Source organism: Oncorhynchus gorbuscha, linkage group LG13, assembly GCF_021184085.1.
Source record: "Oncorhynchus gorbuscha isolate QuinsamMale2020 ecotype Even-year linkage group LG13, OgorEven_v1.0, whole genome shotgun sequence".
Lineage (NCBI taxonomy): Eukaryota > Metazoa > Chordata > Actinopteri > Salmoniformes > Salmonidae > Oncorhynchus > Oncorhynchus gorbuscha.
In genome coordinates, this window is record NC_060185.1 from 100,236,983 (window position 1) to 100,249,014 (window position 12,032).

Genomic DNA, 12,032 nt, shown 5'->3' on the forward strand with positions numbered 1-12,032 from the left:
GTATACTGGCTACGGCATCACAAAATGGACAAACAGTACCTTTGCAGATTTTCCTGTTTTTCCAAGGAAGGTTTTTTTCTGGGGGTATGAAGCTCCCTCGTTAGGTTCCCCAAGACCAGATTACTGTTCTCCAGCCGAACTAAAGCATGCTGACACCCTAATTTCCTGTCCTCTCCTTCAGGGACGTTGGTTGTGCGGCCTCCTGCTGAGACTGACAACAAGGAGGACAAGAGCAGAGGAGCCATGAAGCTCCGAGTGGACCTCTCACGGAGAAAGACAGGTTAGGCTCCTCACTATACCACACTGCTACCAACCAGGGGATAGTCTGAGAAGCCCCCAAGGTTTTGACCAGAAAGGGTGTTCCTAAGGCCTGGTGATCACAACTACTGCCATTAATGAAATTGAATTGTCCTCAGGTTGGTGATTTGACTGGGAGCTAATATGTATAATTTCAGACCTAATAATTGCTTGTTGTTGGCAGGTAAAATGAGTAAGGCCTCAGCTGAATCTACAGACCAAGTGATGGAGGAGGAAGTAGGTCAGCTTCCGATTACAGACCAGATGGAGGAGGAGGAGGAGGTAGGTCAACTTCAGATGGTCTTTATGTCCCCTGCTTACTTTTTCAAATGTTACAGTAGAGTTTGTGAGCACAAACATTGTTTTACCAACAACAGTAGTGCACTAGATGGGGAATTGGGTGCCATTTGGTGAACAGCCAGACTGTAGCTCCTGTGGCAGACAACAGGACACTACGATCACTCCGGGGCTATTCTCATGCTTCTTCCTCTTGGATGTTTTTTAATAGACTGTCATGACTGTTTATTCCTCAGGCTGGGAGCTCAACAGAGACTGAGAGACCCTCCTCTTCTCACACCAAGAGGAAGCCTTCTGTTGCAGCCAAGCAAGTTGGAGGGAATGAGTCAGACACCTCGGACGAGAGTGGACAGGACGATGGCGCCTCAGATGGTAAGGTCTACCACTAGACCTGGGGCCAGCACGGGTTTTAGTGCTTCTTAAATCTTTTGGCTGGGAGCCCGTTAACTTCACTAGGGTAGGGGGCATCATTTGGAATTTTGCATGAGAAGCATGCCCAAATTAAACTGCCTGCTACTCAGGCCCAGAAGATATGATATTCATATAACTGGTCGATTTGGATAGAAAACACTCAATTTTCCTAAACTGTTACAATTGTGTCTGAATAACAGAACTGATTTGGCAGGTGAAAACCTGAAAAATCCATTCCGGAAGTAGGTTTTTTTTGGTTTTGTAGTTTTCTATTCAATGCCATTACAGTATCCATTGATTTAGGACTCAAATTGCAGTTCCAATGCCTTCCACTAGATGTCAACAGTCTTTAGAAATTGTTTCAGGTTTGTATTCTGATAAATGAGGGAGTAAGACCAGTCTGGATGAGTGGACCCTTACGTGTCAGAGCTTTTTCATGCGCGTGACTGTTTTATATTGACAACGCTATTATCAGGTTGAAATATTATAGATCATTTAGGCTAAAACAACCTGAGGATTGAATATAAACATAGTTTGACATGTTTTTATGAACTTCTACGGATACAATTTGGATTTTATCTGCCTGTTTTGACTGCATTTGAGCCTGTGGGTTACAGAAGAAAACGTGCAAACAAAACATAGGTTTTTGGATATAAAGAGGGGCTTAATTGAACAAAAGGAACATTTATTGAGTAAATGAATGTCTTCTGAGTGCCACCATATGAAGATCATCAAAGGTAAGTGATTAATTTGATCTCTATTTCTGACTTGTGTAACTCTTCTACTTGGCTGGTTACTGTTTGTAATGATTTGTATGCTGGGCTGTGTTCTCAAATAATCGTACGGTATGCTTTTGCGTAAATCTGACACTGTGGTTGGAGTCACAAGAAGTTAATCTTTAAACCTATGTAAAATATGTTTTGTTTTCTGAAATTTTGTAATGAGTATTTCTGTATTTGAATTTGGCGCTCTGCAATCTCACTGGATGTTGGCCAGGTGGGACGCTAACGCCCCACATACCCTAGAGGTTATTAACGGGATCGATATGACAACAGCCAGTGAAATTGCATTTTAAAGATAAACTTGTTAGTCCTAACCCAGTGTCCGATTTCAAAAAGGCTTTACGACGAAAGCACAATATATGATTATGTTAGGTCAGCACCTATTCACAGAAAAAGACTGCCATTTTCCAGCCAAAGAGAGCAGTCACAAAAAGCAGAAATAGAGATCAAATTAATCACTAAACATTAGTCTTCATCAGATGGCACTCATAGGACTTCATGTTACACAATACATGTATGTTTTGTTCAATGAAGTTAATATTTATATTCAAAAAGCGCGCCAATGTAAACCGATATGTTTAGCCTCCAAAACATCTGGTGATTTTTCGAGAGCCACATCAATTTACAGAAATACTCATAATAAACATTGATAAGAGATACAACTATTATACATGGTACTTTAGATACACCTCCCATTTAAGTCATTACATTTACATTTAAGTCATTTAGCTGACGCTCTTATCCAGAGCGACTTACAAATTGGTGCATTCACCTTATGACATCCAGTGGAACAGTCACTTTACAATAGTGCATCTAAATCTTAAAGGGGGGGGAGGGAATACTTATCCTATCCTAGGTATTCCTTAAAGAGGTGGGGTTTCAGGTGTCTCCGGAAGGTGGTGATTGACTCCGCTGTCCTGGCGTCGTGAGGGAGTTTGTTCCACCATTGGGGGGCCAGAGCAGCAAACAGCTTTGACTGGGCTGAGCGGGAGCCCTGTCAATAATCTGAGTACAGCGCTCAGAGCCCAAACAAGCCATGAAGATTTCCGCCATGTTGTGGAGTCAACAGATGTCAGAAATAGCATTATAAATATTCACTTGCCTTTGATCTTCTTCAGAATGCACTCCCAGGAATCCCAGTTCCACAATAAATGTTTGATTTGTTCAATGAAGTCCATCATTTATGTCCAAATACCTCCCTTTTTGTTTGCTCGTTTAGTACACAATCCAAACTCACGACCCCGTGGGCAAGTCCATGCGAAAGTTCAGACAGTCATATTACAGTTCGTAGAAGCATGTCAAACGAAGTATAGAATCAATCTGTAGGATGTTTTTATCATAAATCTTCAATAATGTTCCAACCGGAGAATTCCTTTGTCTGTAGAAATGCGATGGGACGCAAACTAACTATCAGGTGAACACGCGTGGTTAGCTCATGGTACTCTGCCAGATACCTGACTTGAAGAGCCCTCATTCCCACCTCCTACACAGTAGAAGCATCAAACAAGGTTCTAAAGACTGTTGACATCTGGTGGAAGCCTTAGGAAGTGCAGTATGACCCCATTTTCACTGTATATTGGAATTGCAATGAGTTGAAAAACTACAAACCTCAGATTTCCCACTTCCTGGTTGGATTTGTTTCTCATATTTTTGCCTGCCATATGAGTTCTCTAATACTCAGACATCATTCAAACCGTTTTAGAAACTTCAGGGTGTTTTCTATCCAAATCCACTAATATATGCATATATTAGCAACTGTGCCTGAGCAGCAGGCAGTTTACTTTGGGCACCTTATTCCTCCAAGCTACTCAATACTGCCCCCAGCCATAACAAGTTGCTTTTACCACTAGGGGGTAACCCTGCACCGTACTGTTGCACTGCCTGCCTTTACCACTAGTGGTAGCCTTCCACAGTTCTCTGTTGCAGTACCTGCCTTTACCACTATGGGATAACCTTCCACTGTTCTCTGTTGCAGTACCTGCCTTTACCACTAGGGGGTAGCCTTCCACTGTTCTCTGTTGCAGTACCTGCCTTTACCACTATGGGATAACCTTCCACAGTTCTCTGTTGCAGTACCTGCCTTTACCACTAGGGGGTAACATTCCACAGTTCTCTGTTGCAGTACCTGCCTTTACCACTAGGGGGTAACCTTCCACAGTTCTCTGCAGACACGTTCTTCTTAACCCTCTCTGTACAGTGCATTTGGAAAGTATTCAGACCCCTTGACCTTTTCCACATTTTGTTACCTTACAGGTTTTAAAAAAAAATGATTAAGTTTATTTTCCCCCTCATCAATCTACACACAATACCCCATGATGTCAAAGCAAAAACAGGTTTTTAGATCTGTTTTCACATGTATTAAAAATTTAAAAAATGACATCTTATCTACCTCGGTATTCAGACTCTCTGCTATGAGACTCGAAATTATGCTCCGGTGCATCCTGTTTCCATTGATCATCATTGATGTTTCTACAACTTGATTGGAGTCCACCTGTGGTAAATTCAATTGATTGGACATGATTTGGAAAGGCACACACCTGTCTATATAAGGTCCCACAGTTGACAGTGCATTTCAGAGCAAAAACCAAGCCATGAGGTCAAAGGAATTGTCCGTGGAGCTCCGAGACAGGATTTTTCTCAAGGTACAGATCTGGGGAAGGGTACAAAAACATTTCTGTATCATTGAAGGTCCCCAAGAAGACAATTGCCTCCATCATTCTTAAATGGATGAAGTTTGGAACCACCAAGACTCTTCCTAAAGATGGCCGCCTGGCCAAACTGAGCAAACGGGGGAGAAGGGACTTGGTGAGGGAGGTGACCACGAACCCGATGGTCACTCTGACAGAGCTCCAGAGTTCCTCTGTGGAAGGGAGAACCTTCCAGAAGGACAACCATCTCTGCAGCACTCCACCAATCAGGACTTTATGGTAGAGTGACCAGACAGAAGACACTCCTCAGTAAGAGACTCCAGAGTTTACTAAAATACACCTGAAGACTCTGACCATGAGAAACAATATTATCTGGTGTGACGAAACCAAGGTCGTACTCTTTGACCTGAATGTCAAGCGTGGCGTCTGGCGGAAACCTGACACCATTCCTATGATGAAGCATGGTGGTGGCGGCAGCATACTGTGGGGATGTTTTTCAGTAGCAAGGACTGGGAGACTAGTCAGGACCAAGGAAATGATGGACAGAGAGTTAACGAACCTTGATGAAAACCTGCGCCAGAGCACTCGGGACCTCAGACTGGGGCGAAGGTTCACCTTCCAACAGGACAATGACCACAGCCAAGACAACGTAGGAGTGGCTTTGGGACAAGTGTCTGAATGTCCTTGAGTTGCCCAGCCGGAGCTTGATCTTGAACCCGATCTAACGTCTCTGGAGACCTGAGAATAGCCGTGCAGCGACGCTCCCCATCCAACCTGACAGAGCTTGAGAGGATCTGCAGAGAAGAATGGGAGAAACTCTGCAAATACAGATGTGCCAAGCTTGTAGCGTCATACCCAAGAAGACTGGAGGCTGTAATCGCTGACAAAGGTGCTTCAACAAAGTACTGAGTAAAGGGTCTGAATAATTATGTAAATGATGTTTCAGTTTTTTATTAAATTTGCACAACTGTATAATCTTCTTTTGCTTTGTAATTATGGGATATTGTGTGTAGATTGTTTTTCCCCACTCAATGTAATCCATTTTCGAAAAAGGCTGTAACGTAACAAAATGTGGAAAAAGTCAAGGGGTCTGAATACCTTCCAAATGCTCTGTATATTATGAGGACATTTAGTAAGGTCTAAGTCTATGCCCATTGATCTGTCAACCGTAGGAATTCTTCAGTAAAGTCTCAGATGGAAAAGTGTGTGGTCAAGATCTCTTTGGCAAAAACGTCAGTTACAGATTTCTTGTGGTCTTCGATTCATTCTGACTATTTTGAGGAAGTTTATACTGGCTACGGCATCACAAAATGGACAAACAGTACCTTTGCAGATTTTCCTGTTTTTCCAAGGAAGGTTTTTTCTGGGGGTATGAAGCTCCCTCGTTAGGTTCCCCAAGACCAGATTACTGTTCTCCAGCCGAACTAAAGCATGCTGACACCCTAATTTCCTGTCCTCTCCTTCAGGGACGTTGGTTGTGCGGCCTCCTGCTGAGACTGACAACAAGGAGGACAAGAGCAGAGGAGCCATGAAGCTCCGAGTGGACCTCTCACGGAGAAAGACAGGTTAGTCTCCTCACTATACCACACTGCTACCAACCAGGGGATAGTCTGAGAAGCCCCCAAGGTTTTGACCAGAAAGGGTGTTCCTACGGCCTGATAATCACAACTACTGCCATTAATGAAATCAAATATTTTGGGATTGATATTTGTGTTTATTAGGGATTCCCATTAACTGCTCTTCCTGGGGTCCAAACACATTAAGGCAGTTGCGTCACCTAAAACAACGGGTAGGTCACCTATAACGGGTAGGTCACCTATAACGGGTAGGTCACCTATAACGGGTAGGTCACCTATAACGGGTAGGTCACCTATAACGGGTAGGTCACCTATAACGGGTAGGTCACCTACAACGGGTAGGTCACCTACAACGGGTAGGTCACCTACAACGGGTAGGTCACCTACAACGGGTAGGTCACCTACAACGGGTAGGTCACCTACAACGGGTAGGTCACCTACAACGGGTAGGTCACCTACAACGGGTAGGTCACCTACAACGGGCAGGTCACCTACAACGGGCAGGTCACCTACAACGGGCAGGTCACCTATAACGGGCAGGTCACCTATAACGGGCAGGTCACCTATAACGGGCAGGTCACCTATAACGGGCAGGTCACCTATAACGGGCAGGTCACCTATAACGGGCAGGGTCACCTATAACGGGCAGGGTCACCTAAAACACTGGCAAGGTCACCTAAAACACCAGGCAAGGTCACCTAAAACACCAGGCAAGGTCACCTAAAACACCAGGCAAGGTCACCTAAAACACCAGGCAAGGTCACCTAAAACACCAGGCAAGGTCACCTAAAACACCAGGCAAGGTCACCTAAAACACCAGGCAAGGTCACCTAAAACACCAGGCAAGGTCACCTAAAACACCAGGCAAGGTCACCTAAAACACCAGACGGGCGGGTCACCCAAAACACCAGACGGGCGGGTCACCCAAAACACCAGACGGGCGGGTCACCCAAAACACCAGACGGGCGGGTCACCCAAAACACCAGGTTTATGATTTATCCGTTATTTAACTAGGCAGGTCTGTTAACTGCCTTGTTCAGTCTGTTAACTGCCTTGTTCAGTCTGTTAACTGCCTTGTTCAGGAGCAGAATGACAGATTTCTACCTGCCACCCCATATCTACTTACAGTGCCTTAGGAAAGTATTCAGACCCCTTTACCTTTTCCACATTCTGTTACTCTACAGCCTTATTCTAAAATTGGTTAATATTTTTTCCCATCGATTTACACACTACCCCATAATTAGCAAAAACAGTTTTTTTTTTGCAAATTTATAACATATGTAAAAACTGAAGCTTGACGTGCGTATTCCCCGGCTTGGCGTGCGTATTCCCCGGCTTGGCGTGCGTATTCCCCGGCTTGGCGCGCGTATTCCCCGGCTTGGCGCGCGTATTCCCCGGCTTGGCGCGCGTATTCCCCGGCTTGGCGCGCGTATTCCCGGCGTATTCCCGGCTTGCGCGCGTATTCCCGGCTTGGCGCCCGGGCTTGGCGCGCGTATTCCCCGGCTTGGCGCGCGTATTCCCCGGCGTGGCGCGCGTATTCCCCGGCTTGGCGCGCGTATTCCCCGGCTTGGCGCGCGTATTCCCCGGGCTTGGCGCGCGTATTCCCCGGGCTTGGCGCGCGTATTCCCCGGGCTTGGCGCGTATTCCCCGGGCTTGGCGTGCGTATTCCCCGGGCTTGGCGTGCGTATTCCCCGGGCTTGGCGTGCGTATTCCCCGGGCTTGGCGTGCGTATTCCCCGGCTTGACCAATGAAACAAGATGCACCTGAGCTCAATTTCAAGTCTGAATACTTGCGTCATCTGAGATGTTGCTACAACTTGATTGGAGTCCACCTGTGGTAAATTCAATTGATTGGACATGATTTGGAAAGACACACACCTGTCTATATAAGGTCCCACAGTTGACAGAGCAAAAAACAAGATTCTCTGGTCTGATGAAACCACGATTGAGCTCTTTATCCTGAATGCCAAGTGTCACGGGGACACATGACCATTAAATATTTATCCACTACATATCTACAGTACAAATGGTATAATACCACCATACAACAATATTACAATGTATGCATGTGTCTCTAAACAGTCCCCGCTGTTCCATAAGGTGTATTTTTACCTGTTTTAAAATCTGATTCTACTGCTGCATCAGTCACCTGATGTGGAATAGATTTCCATGTAGTCATGTCTCTATGTAGTACTGTGGAATAGAGTTTCATGTAGTCGTGGCTCTATGTAGTACTGTGGAATAGAGTTCCATGTAGTCGTGGCTCTATGTAGTACTGTGGAATAGAGGTCCATGTAGTCGTGGCTCTATGTAGTACTGTGGAATAGAGTTCCATGTAGTCATGGCTCTATGTAGTACAGTGCACCTCCCATCGTCTGTTCTGGACTTGGGGACTGTGAAGAGACCTCTGGTGGCATGTCTAGTGGGGTATGCATGGGAGTTGTGTGCCCGTAGGTCAAACAGACAGCTCAGTGCATTTAACATGTCAATACCTCTGATATATACAAGCATTGAGGAAGTCGATCTCTCCTCCACTTTGAGCCAGGAGAGATTGACATGCATGTCATTATAGTTGGAGAGGCTTCCATTCTAGAATACCCTCTGTGTTCTGTTAGACAGGTAACTCTTTATCTACATTATAGCAGGGGGTGTAAAGCCATAACACCCTCTGTGTTCTGTTAGACAGGTAACTCTTTATCCACATTATAGCAGGGGGTGTAAAGCCGTGACACCCTGTGTGTTCTGTTAGACAGGTAACTCTATCCACATTATAGCAGGGGGTGTAAAGCCATAACACCCTCTGTGTTCTGTTAGACAGGTAACTCTTTATCCACATTATAGCAGGGGGTGTAAAGCCGTGACACCCTGTGTGTTCTGTTAGACAGGTAACTCTATCCACATTATAGCAGGGGGTGTAAAGCCATAACACCCTCTGTGTTCTGTTAGACAGGTAACTCTATCCACATTATAGCAGGGGGTGTAAAGCCATAACACCCTCTGTGTTCTGTTAGACAGGTAACTCTATCCACATTATAGCAGGGGGTGTAAAGCCATAACACCCTCTGTGTTCTGTTAGACAGGTAACTCTATCCACATTATAGCAGGGGGTGTAAAGCCGTGACACCCTGTGTGTTCTGTCAGACAGGTAACTCTTTATCCACATTATAGCAGGGGGTGTAAAGCCATAACACCCTCTGTGTTCTGTTAGACAGGTAACTCTATCCACATTATAGCAGGGGGTGTAAAGCCATAACACCCTCTGTGTTCTATTAGACAGGTAACTCTATCCACATTATAGCAGGGGGTGTAAAGCCATAACACCCTCTGTGTTCTGTTAGACAGGTAACTCTATCCACATTATAGCAGGGGGTGTAAAGCCATAACACCCTCTGTGTTCTGTTAGACAGGTAACTCTATCCACATTATAGCAGGGGGTGTAAAGCCATAACACCCTCTGTGTTCTGTTAGACAGGTAACTCTATCCACATTATAGCAGGGGGTGTAAAGCCGTAACACCCTCTGTGTTCTGTTAGACAGGTAACTCTTTATCCACATTATAGCAGGGGGTGTAAAGCCATAACAAGTATGTTGTTCCAGCAGCAGACTATGATCAATAATGTCAAAAGCCTCACTGAAGTCCAACAAAACAGCCCCCACAATCTTTTGATCTTCTCTCAACCAATCATCGTGGATGAACACATAACATGTTTGTCTCTCGGTCTTCCTCTGTTTATATCCAGATACCACTTTGGAGGAGAGGATAGACTGCACCGCCTGTGGACAGCAGGTCAACCACTTCCAGCGCCACTCAGTGTTTGAGCACCCGATGCTCCATGTGCTCCTCTGCAAGGTAGATAGACCTGCAACACCTTCCTTTAGTCCCTTCTGTCTGCCCCCCCCCCAAAGTCTCTGTCTGCCCTCCCCCCTGTCTCTGTCTGTCTCCCCCTGCACACAAAGCACAAAGCCCCATAATGACAAAGCCCCTCCCCTGCACACAAAGCCCCATAATGACAAAGCCCCTCCCCCCCATGCACACAAAAAGCCCCATAATGACAAAGCCCCTCCCCCAAAGCCCACAAAGCCCCATAATGACAAAGCCCCTCCCCTGCACACAAAGCCCCATAATGACAAAGCCCCTCCCCCTGCACACAAAGCCCCATAATGACAAAGCCCCTCCCCCTGCACACAAAGCCCCATAATGACAAAGCCCCTCCCCCTGCACACAAAGCCCCATAATGACAAAGCGATAACAGGTTTTCCATTGATCATCCTTGAGATGTTTCTACAACTTGATTGGAGTCCACCTGTGGTAAATTCAATTGATTGGACATTATTTGGAAAGGCACACACCTGTCTATATAAGGTCCCACAGTGGACAGCACATGTCAGAGCAAAAACCAATCCATGAGGTCAAATAAATTGTCCATAGAGCTCCGAGACAGGATTGTGTCCAGGCACAGATCTGGGGAAGGGTACCAAAGAAATCTGGTAGAAGGGCCTTGGTCAGGGAGGTGACCAAGAACCCAATGGTCACTATGACAGAGCTCCAGAGTTCCTCTGTGGAGACAGAAGGACCTTCCAGAAGGACAACCATCTCTGCAGCACTCCACCAGTCAGGCCTTTATGGTAGAGTGACCAGACGGACGCCACTCCTCAGTAAAAGACAGACCGCCCACTTGGAGTTTGCCAAAAGGCACCTGAAGGACACTCGGACCATGAGAAACGAGATTCTCTGGTCTGATGGTTGTCCTTCTGGAAGGTTTTCCCATCTCCACAGAGGAACTCTGGAGCTCTGTCAGAGTGACCATTGGGTTTTTGGTCACCTCCCTGACCAAGGCCCGTCTCCCCTGTTTGGCCGGGCAGCCAGCTCTAGGAAGAGTTGGTGGTTCCAACCTTCTTCCATTTAAGAATGATGGAGGCCACTGTGTTCTTGGGGACCTTCAAGGCTGCAGAAACATTTTGGTGACCTTCCCCAGATCTGTGCCTCGACACAATACTGTCTCAAAATTCTACAAACAATGCCTTCAACCTCATGGTTTGTTTTTTTGCTCTGACATGCACTGATTTTTCAGATTTAGATATTGGGCCATATTGCCCAACCCGATGCTCCAGGTAGATCCACCTGCACTCTCCAATAGAGGCAGACCTGTAGTAGTTTAGATCTACCTGCAACACTGTCCAATAGAGGCAGACCTGTAGTAGTTTAGATCTACCTGCAACAATGTCTAATAGAAGCAGACCTGTAGTAGTTTAGATCTACCTGCAACACTGTCCTGCAACACTGTCCAATAGAGGCAGACCTGTAGTAGTTTAGATCTGCCTGCAACACTGTCCTGCAACACTGTCCAATAGAGGTAGACCTGTAGTAGTTTAGATCTACCTGCAACACTGTCTAGTAGAGGCAGACCTGTAGTAGTTTAGATCTACCTGCAACACTGTCTAATAGAGGCAGACCTGTAGTAGTTTAGATCTACCTGCAACACTGTCCAATAGAGGCAGACCTGTAGTAGTTTAGATCTACCTGCAACACTGTCTAATAGAGGTAGACCTGTAGTAGTTTAGATCTACCTGCAACACTGTCTAATAGATGCAGACCTGTAGTAGTTTAGATCTGCCTGCAACACTGTCCTGCAACACTGTCCAATAGAGGCAGACCTGTAGTAGTTTAGATCTGCCTGCAACACTGTCCTGCAACACTGTCCAATAGAGGTAGACATGTAGTAGTTTAGATCTGCCTGCAACACTGTCCTGCAACACTGTCCAATAGAGGCAGACCTGTAGTAGTTTAGATCTACCTGCAACACTGTCTAATAGAGGCAGACCTGTAGTAGTTTAGATCTACCTGCAACACTGTCTAGTAGAGGCAGACCTGTAGTAGTTTAGATCTACCTGCAACACTGTCCTGCAACACTGTCCAATAGAGGCAGACCTGTAGTAGTTTAGATCTACCTGCAACACTGTCTAATAGAGGCAGACCTGTAGTAGTTTAGATCTACCTGCAACACTGTCTAATAGAGGCAG

The 12,032-nt window shown here is 45.8% G+C and overlaps 1 protein-coding gene across 1 annotated transcript in view; it reads left to right on the forward strand.

Annotated features, from left to right (window-relative positions):
- Positions 1 to 12,032, forward strand: part of LOC123992407 (transcriptional regulator ATRX-like) — a 109,519-nt gene that overhangs the window by 14,194 nt on the left and 83,293 nt on the right. Inside the window, 5 exon segments of the mRNA XM_046293548.1 lie at positions 182 to 280; positions 482 to 579; positions 831 to 966; positions 5,902 to 6,000; positions 9,752 to 9,861. Of these exon segments, the coding sequence (XP_046149504.1) occupies positions 182 to 280; positions 482 to 579; positions 831 to 966; positions 5,902 to 6,000; positions 9,752 to 9,861 (542 nt within the window).